Below are 22661 nucleotides of genomic sequence, written 5' to 3' on the forward strand. Positions count from 1 at the left end.
AACATGAATAATTAGAAAACCATAAACCACAGGAGAATAAGTTGAAAAGTAAATAATCTTAATTGAATTATATTTGTAAATAATCTGCACATTTTCAGTGACATGTCGTTTCCACTGTTACATTTTTGAAGCGATTGGACGTAATAATATGCACGCATATACTTTGTATAAACTATGAATGTAATTTTCAAAATTACTAAATTTAAGCCCACTGAAAGGAAATAAACGAATTTAACCCAAGTGATCCCACCTCATTAGTTGTGATATATATATATATCTGTGTGTGTGTGTGTGTGTGTGTGTGTGTGTATAGCAAGGCCTGGCAGTTTACGGTCCGCACTGCATACATGCATGAAAGAAGTATGAATCGAAAATAATTTTTTGGCATATTATGTTCAACGTAGTTAGGAAGATCTTGTAAAATCAAAGGGGTGGCGCTATTCTATAACTAAAAAGCCGACACACGGACGTCATGCTAGAACACCGTAGTGGTCTGAGAAAAGAGGTAAAAAGCGGACAGCTCCGTAGTGCTGAAGGTCCCCTCCGTGGGGTGCTGGCATTATTTTGACAAGGAAAAGGTCGATATTGAAATGCATGTTTGCCTGTGATGAAAGAAAGAATATCAAAACTGAATATTGCTGGAATAATATACTTGATGGTTCGAAGAGCAATTAACTCACTTAAAAGACGGGTTTCCAGAACAATGGGGTTCCATAAGAGGTATGTGCTGCTTGCTGTTATTTTCTCTTCTGTTCGATACACATCGGCCTCAGCGACTCATTATTCAATACCAGAAGAATTGAAAGAAGGATCCGTCGTGGCTAATCTCGCCACCGATCTCAGCCTGGATGTTAAAACACTGAATCAGAGGAAGATGCGTCTTGATATCATCGCAAACAAGAAATATCTGGATGTGAACAAAGAGACTGGTGAGCTGTATGTTGTTGAAAAGATCGACAGGGAACATATTTGCACGACCAAATCGTCAGCGTCTTGCTATCTAAGATTAGAGGTAATACTAGAAAATCCAGTACGAATATTTAACATGGAAGTAGAAATTCTTGACATGAACGACAACGCCCCGCAATTTCGACGAGAGACTATTCATTTAGACATATCTGAATCAACGCCTACAGGAGAAAGATTCTCTTTGAGCAATGCCGTTGATCCTGATGTGGGCAGTAATTCAGTGAAAACGTACCATTTAAGTGAAAGTGAACAATTTACAATTGAAGTTCAGACCGGAAGAGATGGATCAAAGTTTGCGAATTTGATATTAAAACAGACATTAGATCGGGAGCAGCAGGCTGTTCATAATTTGATACTCACAGCTGTAGATGGAGGAACACCTGCTCGTTCTGGAACTGCCAGTGTTATTGTACGAGTTTTAGATACAAATGATAACGCACCCACCTTTGAAAAAGACAATCTGAGTGTTAAAATAATGGAAAACTCTCCGACAGGAAGTATTGTTGTTCATTTAAATGCAACAGATTTAGATGAAGGATCAAATTCTGATATAACATATTCATACAGTTTATATACATCAGAAAAAGCACAGGAGACATTTAATCTGAATCCTGCCACTGGTGAAATTACAGTTAAGGGAGTGCTGAACTATGAAGATTTCAGGATTTATGATATGGAAGTTATAGCTGCTGATAAAGGAGCCACCAGTTTATCAGGACAATGTACCATAAAGATTCTAGTTGAAGACATGAATGATAATCACCCAGAAATATCAATTAAATCATTTCAGAGTCCAGTGACTGAAAACATCGAGTTGGACACAGTGATAGCTGTAGTTAGTGTCAGTGATAAAGATTCAGGTGATAATGGAATAGTTGATCTTCATATTCCAGATAATATGCCTTTCAAACTGAGGGAGTCCTCTGATAACTATTATGAATTAGTAGTGTCGGAGCCATTAGACCGTGAGAAGGTGCCAGAATATGACATCACTTTCACTGTGACAGACAGAGGCTCTCCTCCTTTATCTGACAATGAAACTATGACTTTAGAGCTGCTGGATGTTAATGACAATGTCCCACAGTTCCCCCAGTCATTTTATACTATACGTGTCATGGAGAATAACGCACCTGGGGCCTTGCTCAGCTCACTTACTGCCTTTGACCCCGACCTCCATGAAAACCAGTATCTAGTTTATTTCATAATAGAGAAGGAGATAGCCAACACCTCAATGTCTATGCTGTTCTCCATCAATCCAGAGAACGGTAATCTTTATGCACTCAAAACCTTTGATTATGAGATTGAGAAGGAGTTTCTGTTCCACATCGAGGCCAGAGACTCTGGCTCTCCTCCTCTCAGCAGTAACATGACCGTCCACATCATTATTGTGGACCAGAATGACAATGCTCCGGTTATTGTGTCTCCGTGGCGTGCACACGGCTCTGTGGTGGAGGAAAAGATCCCCAGATCCACTGATAAAGGCTCCCTGGTTGCCAAGGTGATAGCCTTAGACAATGACTCTGTGCACAACTCTCGGATCACCTACCAGTTTCTACAGGTGACTGACGCCACCTTGTTTAGTCTGGATCAATACAATGGAGAGATCCGGACTATGAGGATGTTCAGTTACAGAGATCCACGCCACCAGAGACTTGTTGTTGTTGCCAAGGACAATGGAGAGCCTGCTCTCTCTGCTACAGTCACCATCAAGCTGACCACAATGGAGACTGCTGTTAAAGCCTACTCTGACATGACTGAGGAGCCTCTGGAATATGACATCTTCTCAGACATCAACCTGTATTTGGTCATCGGTCTGGGCTCGGTGTCATTTCTGCTGCTCATCACTATATTGGTCACCATCGTGATCAAGTGTCAGAAACCCAAGCCCAGCAAAGCAGCTCCTCCCTCCAGGAACAGTGTGATCAGTGAGAGGAACTCCACCATCGCAGACTCCACTCTGGTCTCCAACGATGCCTACTGGTACAGTCTGTTTCTAGCAGAGACCAGGAAAGGAAAGCTGGTGGTTAGACAGCCTCTGCCAAAGGGCTCCAGGTACATTGTGTCCAGCATACCGAGAGGGACAGGACTGACAGACACTAGTGACTCAGCAGCTTCTACTCTGCAGGTGAGGCACTTTTTTGAGTCACCCTGATTGGGTATAATATCATTCAGAAAATGTTCATTTTATAACCCAGTACTGGATTAAATAGCTTTATTCCCAAGCATTAATTTAGAAATGGTCCCTTTGTTTGAGATGCAAATTTTATTAAATGTCATCCTTATTATTCACACTCATGGTCTTTTATATGCAGCACAGTTCAGTGATGTCCTATCCTAAAATCTTTATTCGACATTTAGTTCAATGTAGTTATCTAAAGCAAACTGATGAAACATACTATTTTAGGTGAAACAAACGTTTTCCCTTTTTGCAGTTTATATAAAATATTTTGGAAATAAAAAGAGACGTTTTACAGAAAATGATATGAATATACTTATTCTATGTCGTGCAGCGACCCATTCAAGTGAAAATAAAAAAAGTAAAATACTCCCATGAAAACGCATCTTCCACATCAGCCGTGTAAATCATTACAAATAAACTTCCTAAGCATTTCTTAGTGTTTAAGTTTAATCTTGGGGCAAATTAGTAAATTATTTTTGCATTAAAAAATATTGTGTGATGGCCATTTTATTTCAGGCAGAGGCGCTGTTTCCCAATCTAACTTACGGGACAATAGTGACATCTCGATCGCCACCCCAGTAAAATTTTAAATAAGAGGAAGAGAACGGAAAACGAGCAGCTCCTGGTGAATTTGGATTTCAAGGATTTCCAGACACTGTACTTGCATTTTCGGGGGAGATTTAACTGACGCCTACCTCTTCTTTAAAGCCCACTTGTTTTAAATTTCTTAAGAAAAGAAAGGTCGTAGTAAGAATGAAGGGATTTGTCTGCTTTGGACACTGGAGAAGGTATGTGCTGATATTCATTCTCCTCGCTTCCAATATAAAGTGCACTGCAGCTGTGACACACTACTCTGTTCCCGAGGAACTGGAAGAAGGCTCTGTTGTAGCAAATCTAGCCGGGGATTTGGGAATAGATGTGAAGACACTGGTCGAACGGAAAATGCGTCTAGAGATCATTGCAAATAGAAAATATCTGGACGTGAACAAAGAAACAGGGGAGCTGTACATTGTTGAACGAATTGACAGAGAATCTCTCTGTCCCGCTAAGACGTCATGTTATCTGAAAATGGAGGCAATAATCGAAAATCCCAAAAGAATTTTTTACATAGAATTGGAGATAATGGACATAAACGATAACGCGCCCCACTTCAGAAGAGACACCATAGATTTAGACATTTCAGAAGGGACAGAGGCTGGAGAGCGTTTTTCAGTGAGCAACGCAGTTGATCCAGATGTTGGATCGAACTCCGTAAAAGCCTACCACTTGAGTGAGAGTGATTATTTCACTATCGAAATTCAAACAGGAAGAGATGGATCAAAATTTGCTGATTTGATCCTTACAAAAAAACTAAATCGAGAAGAACGCGCTGCTCATAATTTAATTCTTACGGCCGTAGATGGCGGTATACCGCCTAGTTCAGGAACTGCTACTGTTTTTGTTCACGTTTTAGATACAAATGACAACGCCCCTAAATTTGAAGAAGACAGTTATCAGGTTAGTGTACTGGAGAATTCTCCAGTTGGAAGTATTGTTATTCATCTTAATGCGACAGATTTAGATGAAGGCTTAAATTCAGAAATAGTATATTCATATAGTCTGTATACATCGGAAAAAACACAGGAAACCTTTAATCTAAACCCTACGACAGGTGAGATCACTGTAAAGGGGGTGTTAAATTATGAAGATTTCAGGATTTATGATATGGAAGTTATAGCAACCGATAAAGGGGTTGGTGCATTATCAGGCCAATGTAAAATTAAGATTATTGTAGAAGACATGAATGATAATCATCCACAAATTTCTATCAAGTCTTTTCAAACTCCAGTCACTGAAAACATTGAATTGGACACAGTGATAGCTGTAGTTAGTGTCAGTGATAAAGATTCAGGTGATAATGGAATAGTTGATCTTCATATTCCAGATAATATGCCATTCAAACTAAGGGAGTCCTCTGATAACTATTTTGAATTACTAGTGTCGGAGCCTTTAGACCGTGAGAAGGTGCCAGAATATGACATCACTTTCACTGTGACAGACAGAGGCTCTCCTGCTTTATCTGACAATGAAACTATGACTTTAGAGCTGCTGGATGTTAATGATAATGTCCCACAGTTCCCGCAGTCGTTTTATACTATACGTGTCATGGAGAATAACGCACCTGGGGCCTTGCTCAGCTCACTCACTGCCTTTGACCCCGACCTCCATGAAAACCAGTATCTAGTTTATTTCATAATAGAGAAGGAGATAGCCAACACATCCATGTCTATGCTGTTCTCCATCAATCCAGAGAACGGTAATCTTTATGCACTCAAAACCTTTGATTATGAGATTGAGAAGGAGTTTCTGTTCCACATCGAGGCCAGAGACTCTGGATCTCCTCCTCTCAGCAGTAACGTGACCGTCCACATCATTATCGTGGACCAGAATGACAATGCTCCTGTTATTGTGTCACCGTGGCGTGCACACGGCTCTGTGGTAGAGGAAAAGATCCCCAGATCCACTGATAAAGGATCCCTGATTGCCAAGGTGATAGCGTTAGATACAGACTCTGTGCACAACTCTCGGATCACCTACCAGTTTCTACAGGTGACTGACGCCACCTTGTTTAGTCTGGACCAATACAATGGAGAGATCCGGACTATGAGGATGTTCAGTTACAGAGATCCACGCCACCAGAGACTTGTTGTTGTAGCCAAGGACAACGGAGAGCCTGCTCTCTCTGCTACAGTCACCATCAAGCTGACCACAATGGAGACTGCTGTTAAAGCCTACTCTGACATGACTGAGGAGCCTCTGGAATATGACATCTTCTCAGACATCAACCTGTATTTGGTCATCGGTCTGGGCTCGGTGTCATTTCTGCTGCTCATCACTATATTGGTCACCATCGTGATCAAGTGTCAGAAACCCAAGCCCAGCAAAGCAGCTCCTCCCTCCAGGAACAGTGTGATCAGTGAGAGGAACTCCACCATCGCAGACTCCACTCTGGTCTCCAACGATGCCTACTGGTACAGTCTGTTTCTAGCAGAGACCAGGAAAGGAAAGCTGGTGGTTAGACAACCTCTGCCAAAGGGCTCCAGGTACATTGTGTCCAGCATACCGAGAGGGACAGGACTGACAGACACTAGTGACTCAGCAGCTTCTACTCTACAGGTATGGAGAAGCAACGAGTGAAATTTTTACACTTACCAGTTCTGTGGTTTTACTGCTGTTTCTCTGCTTAATCAACACCGTTAACACAGTGTATCCATTATTTTTTAAAACCACTCAACCAAATACCAATAAGAAAACAAATTATGTGTTTATTAATCAAATTAATTATCTTGCTGTGCTTTTGTTGGCATCTAGTAACTGCAGTTGAATGCTACAAACGATCTATATTTTAGGTAAATTAGGAGGACAGCTGTAGGAGCAACGACACTAATAACTATAACAACTACATTTGTAAAGCATATCAGCGTTATACTTTCGAAGTCGGTTAATTCAAGTGAGAGATAACACAACGCGTCGCTCTTTACCACAAAAAAAAAATCAGGTCCACGTGACGTCACCATCCAGATAACTGAGGAAAGTAACAGAACCTCCATTTTTACATGGTTCTTTCTTCTAGCAGCCCGAGGTCATAGTATATAACCTCTTTGTTGATATTCATAGAGGTGTGCTTTCTTGGAACCGAGACATCGATTTTGCCAATCCAGAGGCGTTTTATTTGTGAACGAGACGAACTAATAATCATGGATTTTAAATTATGTCATCGCTCTGGGGTGAGGTACGTGTCGATGCTCATTTTTTTCTGTGTGGCCGTCTCCGTTATATCTGCTGTTACACACTACTCAATCCCCGAAGAGATGGAACAAGGTTCCGTGGTCGCTAATCTAGCATTGGATTTGGGTCTGGACGCAAAATCACTGGGTAGACGCAACATGAGACTGGATGTCATCGCCAATAAGCGATATCTTGAAATCAATAAAGACACAGGAGAGTTATTTGTTTCTGAAAAGATTGACCGCGAATACATATGTAACAGCAAGAATCCATCGTGTTTTCTTAAAATGGATGTGACGATCGAAAATCCAATTCGTCTGTTCAACATTGAGGTTGAAATAATGGACATCAATGACAATGCGCCTTTTTTTCGTAGAGACACGATGCATTTAGATATATCCGAATCGACCTCGCCAGGGGAGCGCTTTTCCCTACCTAATGCTGTGGATCCCGATTTTGGTTCAAATTCAGTAAAAAATTACCATCTTAGTAAAAATCAACACTTTGCGCTTGAAATTCAGACCGGGAGAGATGGTTCAAAGTTTGCAGACCTGATTATGAAAACATCTTTAGACAGGGAGAAGCAGGCTGTTCATAATCTAATACTCACTGCTGTGGACGGTGGAGTCCCCACCCGCACAGGTACAGCCAGCATCATTGTTCGAGTGCTTGATGTCAACGACAACGCCCCTTCTTTTGAAAAAGAAAAATATGTCGTAGATGTGATGGAAAACTCTCCAGTTGGCAGTCTAGTAATTAAACTTAATGCCACTGATTTAGATGAAGGATCCAATTCTGAGATTGTTTATTCATACAGTTTGTATACATCAGAAAGGACCCAAAATATGTTTAACCTCAATCCAGAAAATGGTGAGATCAGAGTCAAAGAGATGATAAATTATGAAGATTTAAAACTTTATGAAATGGAAATTATAGCCAGTGATAAGGGACCTAACTCAGTATCTGGACAGTGTAAACTTACAATACAGGTGACAGATATGAATGATAATCACCCAGAAATATCAATTAAATCATTTCAGAGTCCAATAAAAGAAGACACACCCACAGACACAGTGATAGCTGTAGTTAGTGTCAGTGATAAAGATTCAGGTGATAATGGAATAGTTGATCTTCATATTCCAGATAATATGCCTTTCAAACTGAGGGAGTCCTCTGATAACTATTTTGAATTAGTAGTGTCGGAGCCATTAGACCGTGAGAAGGTGCCGGAATATGACATCACTTTCACTGTGACAGACAGAGGCTCTCCTCCTTTATCTGACAATGAAACTATGACTTTAGAGCTGCTGGATGTTAATGACAATGTTCCACAGTTCCCCCAGTCATTTTATACTATACGTGTCATGGAGAATAACGCACCTGGGGCCTTGCTCAGCTCACTCACTGCCTTTGACCCCGACCTCCATGAAAACCAGTATCTAGTTTATTTCATAATAGAGAAGGAGATATCCAACACTTCCATGTCCATGCTGTTCTCCATCAATCCAGAGAACGGTAATCTTTACGCACTCAAAACCTTTGATTATGAGATTGAGAAGGAGTTTCTGTTCCACATCGAGGCCAGAGACTCTGGATCTCCTCCTCTCAGCAGTAACGTGACCGTCCACATCATTATTGTGGACCAGAACGACAATGCTCCTGTTATTGTGTCACCGTGGCGTGCACACGGCTCTGTGGTGGAGGAAAAGATCCCCAGATCCACTGATAAAGGATCCCTGATTGCCAAGGTGATAGCCTTAGATACAGACTCTGTGCACAACTCTCGGATCACCTACCAGTTTCTACAGGTGACTGACGCCACCTTGTTCAGTCTGGACCAATACAATGGAGAGATCCGGACTATGAGGATGTTCAGTTACAGAGATCCACGCCACCAGAGACTTGTTGTTGTTGCCAAGGACAATGGAGAGCCTGCTCTCTCTGCTACAGTCACCATCAGCCTGACCACAATGGAGACTGCTGTTAAAGCCTACTCTGACATGACTGAGGAGCCTCTGGAATATGACATCTTCTCAGACATCAACCTGTATTTGGTCATCGGTCTGGGCTCGGTGTCATTTCTGCTGCTCATCACCATATTGGTCACCATCGTGATCAAGTGTCAGAAACCCAAGCCCAGCAAAGCAGCTCCTCCCTCCAGGAACAGTGTGATCAGTGAGAGGAACTCCACCATCGCAGACTCCACTCTGGTCTCCAACGATGCCTACTGGTACAGTCTGTTTCTAGCAGAGACCAGGAAAGGAAAGCTGGTGGTTAGACAACCTCTGCCAAAGGGCTCCAGGTACATTGTGTCCAGCATACCGAGAGGGACAGGACTGACAGACACTAGTGACTCAGCAGCTTCTACTCTGCAGGTATGATAAAAAAAAGTCACTTAAAGACACCTTCAGCACATATATATATAAATCTTTTGTTGCACTTTTATGAAATATAGGCATAAAGGAACATGTTGAACAGAAAATTTCAGAATTTTTTTTCTTTTTCTAAAACTTTGAAATGTTAAAACCCCAGTTATGTCTCCCTTTTAGCACCCAAAGGTGCATCTATTGTGTATAGAAAAACTTCCAAAACTTCCAGCTTCAAATTTTAGAAATTTGCACTGAGACATACTGTCTTCATTCTGATTCTGGTCAAAGCTGTCATTTAGATATACGTTGAGCATTATCAAATTTATTTTTATTAAGAGTTGATATTTATAACCTTCACATTTTTTGGATAATACTTAAATATGGATGGATAATAATAATTTCTCGAAATTTAACTAAATGAATTCCAGAGGCCCATCACTTACACCAGAAAGTCATATTAAATTGTTTGGATTGCATTTTTCAGAAGTCGCTGATTGAAAGCCTAATGCAGAGTCATTTGTTGTGTCTTTATGTTTTACATGATGCAATTTAGCCTATGTTTAAATAAAATTATATATCATTATAAGAAACACGAAGAATAAAAACTACAATGAGAAAACAGAATAAACAGGAAGTATATTTGGAGTATGAAATTCAAATCTTAAAGCAGGCAAAAATATAATTGAAGTATTTCATAACATTATTGTTTTTTGTTTTTAATAAAAAATAAAGTTCTAGTTTGTTACGACTCGGAAAAATTCTCTAAATACTGTTGATGGCGCTGCTCTTCAGTAAAACCTAATCTCATGTGACGTCATAATTCTCACGATACTTCATTGTAGGCGTTGTATATGGCATATTTACACCAGGCTCGGAAGACAGCGGCATAAAGATATTTTCTCCAGAAATTACCGTATTGCCTTTCGTCAGAGATTTGAGGATTGCTTCACCTTGTCTGAACATAGAAGAAATTAAAAGATTTTAAATACGCATTCTTTTCCTCAATGGCTCACCGTAATCTCAAGTGTTCCCGAAGATGGTATGTCTCAGTATTTCTTTTTCTTTTTCCCATCATGAATCCGGTATCGACAGTCACCCATTATTCGGTTCCCGAAGAAATGGACGAAGGTTCTCTTGTTGCGAATTTAGCAACAGATTTGGGATTAGATACAAGAAGTCTGAGTAATAGAAAAATCCGCGTTGACGTTGTAGGCAATAAAAAATATCTTGACATCAAAAAAGACACAGGAGAGCTCTTTATTCTGGAAAGGATAGACAGAGAGTTTTTATGTCCTCTAAAGACCACCACGTCTTGCTTTCTTAAATTAGACGCTTCCGTTGAGAACCCAGTGCGAATGTTTAACATTGAAGTGGAAATCGTGGACATTAATGACAACGCTCCACATTTTCGGAGGGGGACGATGCATTTGGACATTTCTGAATCAAGTCCAGTGGGGGAGAGATTCTCACTGAACAATGCTGCAGACCCAGATGTTGGAACAAATTCTGTGAAAAATTACCATCTGAGCTCAAGTGAACATTTCTCAGTTGAAATTCAGACCGGGAGAGACGGGACAAAGTTTGCAGACTTGATTTTAAAAAAACCTTTAGACAGGGAGAAGCAGGCTGTTCATAATCTAATTCTTACTGCTGTGGACGGTGGAGTCCCCACCCGCACAGGTACAGCCAGCATCATTGTTCGCGTGCTTGATGTCAACGACAACGCCCCTTCTTTTGAAAAAGCAAAATATGTCGTAGATGTGATGGAAAACTCTCCAATTGGCAGTCTAGTAATTAAACTGAATGCCACTGATTTAGATGAAGGATCCAATTCTGAGATTGTTTATTCATACAGTTTGTATACATCAGAAAGGACCCAAAAGATGTTTAACCTCAATCCAGAAAATGGTGAGATCAGAGTCAAAGAGATGATAAATTATGAAGATTTAAAACTTTATGAAATGGAAATTATAGCCAGTGATAAGGGCCCTAACTCAGTATCTGGACAGTGTAAACTTACAATACAGGTGACAGATATGAATGATAATCACCCAGAAATATCAATTAAATCATTTCAAAGCCCAATAAAAGAAGACACACCCACAGACACAGTGATAGCTGTAGTTAGTGTCAGTGATAAAGATTCAGGTGATAATGGAATAGTTGATCTTCATATTCCAGATAATATGCCTTTCAAACTGAGGGAGTCCTCTGATAACTATTATGAATTAGTAGTGTCGGAGCCATTAGACCGTGAGAAGGTGCCAGAATATGACATCACTTTCACTGTGACAGACAGAGGCTCTCCTCCTTTATCTGACAATGAAACTATGACTTTAGAGTTGCTGGATGTTAATGACAATGTCCCACAGTTCCCCCAGTCATTTTATACTATACGTGTCATGGAGAATAACGCACCTGGGGCCTTGCTCAGCTCACTCACTGCCTTTGACCCCGACCTCCATGAAAACCAGTATCTAGTTTATTTCATAATAGAGAAGGAGATAGCTAACACCTCCATGTCCATGCTGTTCTCCATCAATCCAGAGAACGGTAATCTTTACGCACTCAAAACCTTTGATTATGAGATTGAGAAGGAGTTTCTGTTCCACATCGAGGCCAGAGACTCTGGCTCTCCTCCTCTCAGCAGTAACGTGACCGTCCACATCATTATTGTGGACCAGAACGACAATGCTCCGGTTATTGTGTCTCCTTGGCGTGCACACGGCTCTGTGGTGGAGGAAAAGATCCCCAGATCCACTGATAAAGGATCCCTGATTGCCAAGGTGATAGCGTTAGACACAGACTCTGTGCACAACTCTCGGATCACCTACCAGTTTCTACAGGTGACTGACGCCACCTTGTTCAGTCTGGACCAATACAATGGAGAGATCCGGACTATGAGGATGTTCAGTTACAGAGATCCACGCCACCAGAGACTTGTTGTTGTTGCCAAGGACAATGGAGAGCCTGCTCTCTCTGCTACAGTCACCATCAAGCTGACCACAATGGAGACTGCTGTTAAAGCCTACTCTGACATGACTGAGGAGCCTCTGGAATATGACATCTTCTCAGACATCAACCTGTATTTGGTCATCGGTCTGGGCTCGGTGTCATTTCTGCTGCTCATCACCATATTGGTCACCATCGTGATCAAGTGTCAGAAACCCAAGCCCAGCAAAGCAGCTCCTCCCTCCAGGAACAGTGTGATCAGTGAGAGGAACTCCACCATCGCAGACTCCACTCTGGTCTCCAACGATGCCTACTGGTACAGTCTGTTTCTAGCAGAGACCAGGAAAGGAAAGCTGGTGGTTAGACAGCCTCTGCCAAAGGGCTCCAGGTACATTGTGTCCAGCATACCGAGAGGGACAGGGCTGACAGACACTAGTGACTCAGCAGCTTCTACTCTGCAGGTATGGGAAACGTTTACATTCAGCATTTATTTATACTGATGTACTTTGTCAATGTCCACCCCTCCGCTTACAAGTGATCAGTGTTGGACTGAATCATTAATTCAGCTTTGGAATTTGAATCCATCCCAGTCCAGTCAGTTTACTTAAATCTACCGACCTCTATTTTTTTTTTTTTAAATATCTATATTTGGTATTTGGGTCAATAAGCAAATCAGAGTTTCTCTCCATCATCATTAGTGTGGTCAAAGGAATAACTTTGTTAATCTGACTAGATATCTACTAAAGGAATATTTATTGGGAAGAAAGAAAAATATTGTTCAACTGTACATTTTGTGTGTACAGTTTTTTTTTTAAAGAATTACACCCAAAACATGTAACAAAGGAAGATGAGAGATTAACAGTATACAAAGGTTGCCTAAAAAGAAAAATTAGACATGTTTTGAGGAAATTAAATGTGTCATAAATATGATATTTACATTTTGTTTAAATACTTGAAATATTCTGACCATATAGCAACACACCTAATGGTGAAACCTTTCCACTATGATTTTTGGGAGGAAACTTCTACACAGTATAAATGCAGAACCACAGAGACTTACAAATGAGCCTATGTGAGAACTGAGTTTTTAAGTAGGCTGTGCCAATAGAGGCAAGGTCCAAAACTCAGTAGAAACACTGCAAATAGAGTGCATAAAACCACAGACAGTAACATGCCCCCCCCCCCCCCCCCCCCAAAAAAAAAAGAAAAGATAAGAAAATATTACATAGTCAGTTCAAGCGTTCAAATAAATATGTTAATAATCGAGCATGCACAAACATTTAAGAACGAAAGCCTTCATATATACACGCACTGAAACTGTACATAAACTACAAAAATACAGACATGCTTGGTGTGTTTGTTTAGTTTTGTTGACTGGTCTGATCACTAACTGGCACTTACTTTTCTGTACTTGGCTGAAATTATTCTTATTGTTATTGTTGTTATTATTATTATTATTATTATTATTATTATTATTATTATTATTATTATTATTATTATTATTATTATTAATATCTTAACTCTTTCCATTGTCTCTTTGAGTGCACACTATATCGAGTAGCTTGCCTAAATTTTATGTGTAAAGTAGCAGGCAGGCATTGTGTACCTTGCCAATAGCGAGAGCAAACAGTCTTTAGGTGAGTGTGACAAAGACCCGGGTGATGCATACAGTTTATTAAATCGCAATAAAGTTTTATGGCACAAAACATGTAATATAATTTTAGCGCCGTTTCAAAAATAGATGTGTCTTGCAATTAAACCGGCCTTTATATCATTCCTTAGGCATTGAAAACAGACAGAAAAGACGGGAAAATCGGTAGCACATCATAACAGAGTAACTGCCATTCGCAATGCGCAGTGATACATTTGATGTCATTACTTGTCCAGTACTGTTTCATGCATCAGCACAGGAAACCTCGCACTCCGCCAGACAAACGGGATACTGTGTTACAAACTCGCTGTTTTCCTCATGATAATTGCGTAATAAAGAAAAAAGTGCATGAAGAAATGAAAAGATGCCGAAAACTGGGAAGTACTTCGTGTGCATTCACTAATTCACGTCCCAGTTCGCATCAGCAACTTCTTAAACGGGAATTGAGACGCCCTGATTCTGTTGTTATTTAATAAAAACAACTATTTTATTTTTATGTTTTTTTTTTATTGAAAAAGTTGCGCAATTGTTTCCGTCGCTGTTTTGCAGAAAAACACACCCATTAGTGAGGTCATCGATTTCACGTAAATTTATTGGAGGAAGGAGAATAGGTGGTCCCATTTAAAATGTACGTCATTCGTGAGGAAGAAACATTTTCTCTGATGTTGTCCGTTTCGTGTGTTTAGTCAACAAGAGGACGATTTACCTGCGTTTCCGCACATTTCAAGGTGTTTCAGAGTTACGGAAGCTTCACGATGATGCACCATCTCAAACAGTCATGCGGGACAGGGTACGTTTCCCTGATTTTCTTTCTTTCTGCTATCGTGAATACTGCGTCTTCAATCACCCATTATTCTATTCCTGAAGAAATGGAGGAAGGTTCTGTTGTTGCAAATCTAGCAACCGACCTGAGGTTAGATGTGAAGACGCTGAATGAAAGAAAAATGCGCGTGGATGTAGTAGCTAACAAAAAATACCTCGACATTAACAAGGTAACGGGGGAGCTGTACATTTTAGAAAGGATTGACCGTGAGTTTTTCTGTCCATCGAAGACAACATCATACTGCGTTCTTAAATTAGACGCTACTATCGAGAATCCTGTGCGGATGTTTAATATTGAGGTGGAAATAACGGACATTAATGACAACGCTCCACATTTTCGGAGGGGGACGATGCATTTGGACATTTCTGAATCAAGTCCAGTGGGGGAGAGATTCTCACTGAACAATGCTGCAGACCCAGATGTTGGAACAAATTCTGTGAAAAATTACCATCTGAGCTCAAGTGAACATTTCTCAGTTGAAATTCAGACCGGGAGAGACGGGACAAAGTTTGCAGACTTGATTTTAAAAAAACCTTTAGACAGGGAGAAGCAGGCTGTTCATAATCTAATACTTACTGCTGTGGACGGTGGAGTCCCCACCCGCACAGGTACAGCCAGCATCATTGTTCGCGTGCTTGATGTCAACGACAACGCCCCTTCTTTTGAAAAAGCAAAATATGTCGTAGATGTGATGGAAAACTCTCCAATTGGCAGTCTAGTAATTAAACTGAATGCCACTGATTTAGATGAAGGATCCAATTCTGAGATTGTTTATTCATACAGTTTGTATACATCAGAAAGGACCCAAAAGATGTTTAACCTCAATCCAGAAAATGGTGAGATCAGAGTCAAAGAGATGATAAATTATGAAGATTTAAAACTGTATGAAATGGAAATTATAGCCAGTGATAAGGGCCCTAACTCAGTATCTGGACAGTGTAAACTTACAATACAGGTGACAGATATGAATGATAATCACCCAGAAATATCAATTAAATCATTTCAAAGCCCAATAAAAGAAGACACACCCACAGACACAGTGATAGCTGTAGTTAGTGTCAGTGATAAAGATTCAGGTGATAATGGAATAGTTGATCTACGTATTCCAGATAATATGCCTTTCAAACTGAGGGAGTCCTCTGATAACTATTATGAATTAGTAGTGTCGGAGCCTTTAGACCGTGAGAAGGTGCCAGAATATGACATCACTTTCACGGTGACAGACAGAGGCTCTCCTCCTTTATCTGACAATGAAACTATGACTTTAGAGCTGCTGGATGTTAATGACAATGTCCCACAGTTCCCCCAGTCATTTTATACTATACGTGTCATGGAGAATAACGCACCTGGGGCCTTGCTCAGCTCACTCACTGCCTTTGACCCCGACCTCCATGAAAACCAGTATCTAGTTTATTTCATAATAGAGAAGGAGATAGCTAACACCTCCATGTCCATGCTGTTCTCCATCAATCCAGAGAACGGTAATCTTTACGCACTCAAAACCTTTGATTATGAGATTGAGAAGGAGTTTCTGTTCCACATCGAGGCCAGAGACTCTGGCTCTCCTCCTCTCAGCAGTAACGTGACAGTACACATCATTATTGTGGACCAGAACGACAATGCTCCAGTTATTGTGTCTCCGTGGCGTGCACACGGCTCTGTGGTGGAGGAAAAGATCCCCAGATCCACTGATAAAGGATCCCTGATTGCAAAGGTGATAGCCTTAGATACAGACTCTGTGCACAACTCTCGGATCACCTACCAGTTTCTACAGGTGACTGACGCCACCTTGTTTAGTCTGGACCAATACAATGGAGAGATCCGGACTATGAGGATGTTCAGTTACAGAGATCCACGCCACCAGAGACTTGTTGTTGTTGCCAAGGACAATGGAGAGCCTGCTCTCTCTGCTACAGTCACCATCAAGCTGACCACAATGGAGACTGCTGTTAAAGCCTACTCTGACATGACTGAGGAGCCTCTGGAATATGACATCTTCTCAGACATCAACCTGTATTTAGTCATCGGTCTGGGCTTGGTGTCATTTCTGCTGCTCATCACCATATTGGTCACCATCGTGATCAAGTGTCAGAAACCCAAGCCCAGCAAAGCAGCTCCTCCCTCCAGGAACAGTGTGATCAGTGAGAGGAACTCCACCATCGCAGACTCCACTCTGGTCTCCAATGATGCCTACTGGTACAGTCTGTTTCTAGCAGAGACCAGGAAAGGAAAGCTGGTGGTTAGACAGCCTCTGCCAAAGGGCTCCAGGTACATTGTGTCCAGCATACCGAGAGGGACAGGACTGACAGACACTAGTGACTCAGCAGCTTCTACTCTGCAGGTATAGGTCCTCAATGTTTTTTGCATTTTTTAAAAAACTCTTTTTAAAAAAGGATACCTACTACTTATTACAATTTCTTGTTTAACAAACTCCAAAGTGAAAAAAAAAAAGTAAACCTTTAATCGCTGGTACACACTTGCAATATCTGCAATGGAAATGTTTTTCTCTTTGCATGAGAGACATTACAACCTTTAGAAAATGAGTACAGATTAAAAAATGCCAACAATAATGTTTCACATGTGTGAAACCCAAATATGTTTTTGCTCTGGTGTCAATGTGTTTAGTTTTATGTTAACTGGCACATGAGCAAAGGTACACAAGTCAAATAAGATTTATTTTAAAACAAACAGGAGAAATGCATTTTGAGATCAGACAGGAGTGTGACTTTCTTTGCAGGTTTTCAAAGAGTTATATCGTCCTTACTATTTTGTTTTGTTTGTTTGTTTTTTGCTGTTGATGACATGACCTTTCAACATGAAGAAGATACAGAATATGAGATTGCTGGTCATCAGAACAACTTCAAACTTAAGTCTGCACTATGTTTGCAGGAAACTATGACATTAGGGTAGGCAGTTCATCTCCAGTAGTTGAGATGAACAGGTTTTGAGAGAAGAAACAGAAATCTCTTAATTTATTGGTTAGAATAAACAACTTAAATATGATACAATTTTGCCATTATTCTATGTCATATCTGTCTGTCTTTCTTTCTTGGTAAGTATGGTACTCTAAATGTAAAACTGTGTTGTGACCTACTTCTGTAGCACACATTGTAACAGTATTCCCTTCTAAGGTTCACACTAACCACGCTTATTCTGTGCTATTTATAAGTCATAACATTCAGTTTATAGTGCCAACTCTGTGATCACTGGATTCATACACACATACACAAAGAATCCTTCTGTGCTTGTATTGACCTGACCACTGAATTGCTTTTTTTTTCTCCCCACTCTAAAGTACCCTAAATGAAGGAAGTCCGCTCTGCAGTTGGAGGTATGCAGAAGTCTCACTCCCCCACCCTGGATAACTTTTCTATTAATTATTACAGAACTATTGTTTCAATTGTTTTTCTGTTTGTTTTGTTCTCGGTGGATGTTAGTATTATTCAGTGTCTTGTATTTCATTTTCTTTGAGGAGGAGATGGTTTTTTTTTTTTGTTTTTTTTTAGATCACTTGACTTACTTAACATTACATGCATTTTGCCACTTTTGTGTCAGCTTTAATGCTTACGGTCTCATCCATTAGGCCTAATGAAAGCTTCTTATACAGTCTAACCAGCACAGTGATTAACAGCATGCTAATATATTTGAGTACTATGTTTTCTCCCTTAATACTTTTATATTATTTTGGTGCATAAAACATTACTATCATGACCTTTATTGACCTCAGACAATAAAAAAGATTAAACAAAAATAATCGTAATGGCTTACAGTCTTGCTTACATTTCAGCGAATACAGTCATCCAAATTAAGTAGTATTAAATTAGTATTCCTGTCATAGTCATTGCTTTTGGTGAACAAAGTGACAATCATGTTGAGAAACTAAACAAAACAAAAGAAACCGAAGCAAAGCAAAACAAAACAAACAAACAAAAAAACCCTTCACTTCAGTCAACACTGTTGTCATTTGCTGGCTTAGGTTCTGGCCTTTGCTGTTACAGGTTTTCTCAGTTGCTTTGGTAGATTTCTCAAAACATTTTCAACACTCTCTGCATTGAAGATTAATTACCAAGAGCAGCACATGCATGCAGCAAACAAACAAACAAAAAACAAACAAACCCTACCGTGAAGAGGCTGTAACTCACTCAAAACTGAAAATTAACTTCACGAGCTAGCAAAAATACCTCTGATATCAACATGAAAAGTGTGAACCAGGGATATTTTGACCGAAGACAGTGATTGTTATTTCGAATTTCCTCACTTCTAGTCTTTTCCTCCAATTCTTTTCACTTTGTATCAAAGTGAAAATTCTGTGTTTGTAATGAACCACTTACATTTCCATGTAGTGTGAGGGTTTTTCCTATGCTTCTCTATGTTTTTTCCTGCAATTGTCACAATATAAACTATACTAAATGGGGGAAAAAAACCAAAAAAACCTCTGGCCCCAGGTTTTCATACTTCACATATTTTTCTGACAGCTCAGCTCCGTTTTTTTTTTTTTTTTAAATTTTAAGTTTAAGGTTTCATACTTGTAACATATACTATAATAGAGTTTAAGATTAAAAACTATTCCATGGAGAAAAAGAATAATTTATATTGATGACAAGGACAAATACAACCCATGAGCATTCAAATTGTCTAGACCTGCTGAAAGATTTACAAATTTAAAGAATAATGAAAAATTTTCCTTATGCTGTGGATGAGCAACACAGTGCTGTGAATGATTCTGTATATTGTTTTGACAGCATTAACTCTAATTCAGGAACTGAGCCTAAGCAACTGAGAAAAACTGAAATATATGCCAAGAAAAAAATGCCCTTAATTGAATCACTATGTTCTCAAAAAGAATGGTGTGTGTGTGTGCATGTCTGTTCATCCCCTAATGATCCATCACTTATATATTAGGACTATTTCCTGTTTTTGAATGTTTGTAAGTGAAATTGGGCTGTGCTGTTAAACCGGTGATTCTACTAAATGTTTCTGACTTCACAGAATGACACGTTTGAACATGAATGACACAATGTCTGTTGTAGACTGAATTGTGACCTAAATCTTTGTGCAGGAGACGCGTAAAGAGAAACCGGTCACCCAGTTACCTAGCAACCACTCTCCTTCACATAATTTTGCAGCATGGTATTCATAGATCTGCCTCCTCCCCACTACATGTTCAAGGATCCGCCCAATCCCTCAACCCAGTCTGTCCTCTGCTTGAAGCCCCGTATAAGCGACAGACGTCGGCTGCATGAGATGTGTCAGTTTGCCCAGTCCCAAGTGCTCTTGTTCTTTTTTTGAAATTTGTCTAATTTTCATCTCGTTGGCAGGCATCCACAACCAGCAGCAGCAGTTCCACATAAGACCCCCATCCACCTGCAGCGTACAGGATTAACACTGACAAGAATGGCTTCACAGAGGAAAGAAGAAACCTCTAACCATACACCCCCCTCCAGGTCTGTCCTGCTGAGTCTGTAAAAACATGGCCCAGAGCTTTATCTTTGAACCCATGAAAAGCCAGTCAACAATGCATCCCTGTCCATTCAGTATGCATGATAAGACAGCATGGTTTCAACCACACTTCAACTGTCATATGTTAAAAAGAAAATTTCAAGAGGAGATGCAATGAAATGGACTATCTGAAAAACTGTGCCAGTGGATATTAAAAGAAGCCACATCAAAGAGTAAAAAGGTGGACATTGAAATGTTGAAATGCCTTGAAAATACACACACTCTCTCTCTCTCTCTCTCTCTCTCGCTCTCTTCAAAAAAATGAAACACATAAGATATCATATTTTTAACTGCTCTGCTTTGTCTTGGTCTACTACAGCTTTGTTGTATGATAAATAGGGTAACTAAGGTGAAATAGCACAATTAACTAAACATCAGAAAAGCATCAACCTACAGTTTTAATGTATGAAATAAGAGAAAATCAGTATTTTGTAAATGTGGTAACTTTGAGTACTTTTATGTTTTGTACTTGACTTTGTGCTTTATATGTGAACTAGGCCTGAAGATACTGTATGACTTAGAGCAGCGGTCCCCAACCTTTTTTGCGCCACGGACCGGTTTATGCCCGACAATATTTTCATGGACCGGCCTTTAAGGTGTCGCGGATAAATACAACAAAATAAAACTAGTACCGGTACCGAAAAAAAGAAAATTTATTCATAACACACGTAAAAGACCAAGGAAAACCGAGTAAACGATAAAAACGATAACAAAATAACGCTGAAAACCGATAAAAACCCTGAAAACTATACATTTCACACCTGAGCCTCAACTCTCGCGGCCTGGTACCAAACGACTCACGGACCGGTACCGGTCCGAGGCCCGGGGGTTGGGGACTGCTGACTTAGAGTGCTGAGAGATAAGATCAATAAGTGTACAGAACAGAAAAGATCAAGGCCTTTAGCCATTATGCCTTTAAGTTGTTTTTGCATGGAAGAATTCAAGTACTTTTGACAGCTTTTGTTATTTTATTATATTAAGCAACATTTTTGCAGTTAAGTCTCACTGTTTCACTTGATTTTTCCGAACAATATGGAGCGATTTTAATGGGACAATAATGGCAGTAAATCAGTATAACACCTTTTAATCATGATGTCCTGAGAGGTTTAGAAGATGTCAAACAAAATCTATAAAACAGCACAATGACATTGCTTTGGACTCAGAAAACGATTTAATCAAAGCCTAAATTAAAATGTGCAATGTCGCTTATTATTTATTTTATGTGCTCCTCTAGAATGAGGCTTGGATTTTAAATGCAACACAAGTGAATACAGTGAGCCTTTAGCACTCTGTACGGTATATGCACCACAAACATGAACATGTACAGTCACCTGTCAATGTCTAGATCCAAGTTCTGGCTGTTCCTTCATTTTGATGTCTTCTGCAGTGTTTAAAACCGAAGAACCAAACATGTTCGTTTAATCCTTACACTTCAGAAACAATGTTGTTATGGTTGATTTCACTCAATGAAAGCTGTTCTAATGTTTATCACTGACTAACTGTATGTATATGGATATGCATATGCAGCACCTTATCTAGGATACAGATATAATTCATATATACAGTATCTCATTTGTATGTATCTATGAATATGCCTTTCATTTTCAGTACCAGTGCTTTTGCAACTTTTAATGTGAAAAAAGTGGAACTCCTGTGCCATAAGATTTATGACTCCAACTAGTATGTTTAGCACAGCTCATAAAGCATTACTTTTAAGAAGCTCAAATATCTTAAAAACATATGCAGTAAGGGCCTTTGTACAGTGGTACTTTTATGGTGCAATATATGGTAATTTGTGTAATGTGTGATCTGTGGTTTGGTCTGTAAGATTCATTAAATACTAAACAGAATAAACTAAAAGGCATTTAGTACTCATTTTAGATAGCTGGATTATTTAATAATTGTTTCAAATGTAATACATTTTAAGCAATACTTGTCTAACCATCTAAATGGATAGTATCGAGAGTGAGAGAGACACACTCGTCTATTATAATAAAATGCATTAAAATGCCAAAGTTCAAGTTCCTGTCCCATCTTTGTAAACTTGTCAACCAACTCAGTCAAGTTTCTCTACAGTAGAACCTGCTTGTATTAATGTATTAATACTTATTGAATTGACTGTATTAATTTCAGACTTATTTACCTTATTAAGATATTTGCTCTTTCACATTTTATTTTACCATTCTATTAAATTCATTATATATTTGTTGCTTTTTTACTTCTTTAAAAAGAAAAATCTGTGGCGTATTAAGACAGGTTTAGAAACAAAAACCCATATTTTCACAAGACAATGTGGGAGGATATTCTACAGATAAGTTTTGCAGTCATTCTTTCACTGTCTCGTTTTCTTGCAGTTCAGTTTCCACAAAAACTATAAAAGCATGGTAAGGTTTGCACACAGTGCTGTTCCTGTTTCTGTAGGCTGCTAAGACTTTTTTTATTTGTTTGTTT

General features: G+C 39.5%; 2 protein-coding genes and 1 pseudogene across 6 annotated transcripts; all 3 read left to right on the top strand.

Annotated features, from left to right (window-relative positions):
• Nucleotides 1-577: 577 nt before the first annotated feature.
• LOC146677643 (protocadherin alpha-C2-like) lies at nucleotides 578-3121 on the top strand. Its single transcript, XM_085379856.1, has one exon. It carries the CDS (start codon nucleotides 608-610, stop codon nucleotides 3119-3121), a length of 2514 nt encoding a protein of 837 aa, XP_085235982.1. The 5' UTR covers nucleotides 578-607.
• A 755-nt stretch (nucleotides 3122-3876) lies between these two features.
• On the top strand, nucleotides 3877-22176 carry LOC146677644 (protocadherin alpha-C2-like). Of its 5 annotated transcripts, none has more exons than XM_085424597.1 (3): nucleotides 3877-6304; nucleotides 18007-18042; nucleotides 20030-22176. In XM_085424597.1, exons 1-2 carry the CDS (start codon nucleotides 3902-3904, stop codon nucleotides 18016-18018), a joined length of 2415 nt encoding a protein of 804 aa, XP_085280723.1. In that variant the 5' UTR covers nucleotides 3877-3901; the 3' UTR covers nucleotides 18019-18042; nucleotides 20030-22176. The 5 variants fall into 5 exon arrangements, with proteins under 5 accessions (XP_085280723.1, XP_085280716.1, XP_085280699.1 ...); XM_085424590.1 differs by lacking the exon at nucleotides 3877-6304 and adding an exon at nucleotides 10112-12698; XM_085424581.1 differs by lacking the exon at nucleotides 3877-6304 and adding an exon at nucleotides 12705-17052.
• Nucleotides 6328-9931, top strand: LOC146677645 (protocadherin alpha-C2 pseudogene; annotated as a pseudogene).
• Nucleotides 22177-22661: the final 485 nt, after the last annotated feature.

The sequence above is a fragment of the Rhamphochromis longiceps genome, linkage group LG2 (genome assembly GCF_057381845.1).
Source record: "Rhamphochromis longiceps isolate RC_006_pf linkage group LG2, R_longiceps_female_GT1.1, whole genome shotgun sequence".
In the NCBI taxonomy this organism is placed as follows: Eukaryota; Metazoa; Chordata; class Actinopteri; order Cichliformes; family Cichlidae; genus Rhamphochromis; species Rhamphochromis longiceps.

What these genes read in the sequence shown, in the direction of transcription:
- LOC146677643 (XM_085379856.1), top strand. Translation starts at nt 608, where the DNA reads ATGAAAGAAAGAATATCAAAACTGAATATTGCTGGAATAATATACTTG.
- LOC146677644 (XM_085424573.1), top strand. Translation starts at nt 10,290, where the DNA reads ATGGCTCACCGTAATCTCAAGTGTTCCCGAAGATGGTATGTCTCAGTA. An exon ending in CAGCAGCTTCTACTCTGCAG is followed by an intron (nt 12,699 to 20,029) that starts GTATGGGAAACG and finishes TCTCGTTGGCAG; the next exon opens with GCATCCACAACCAGCAGCAG.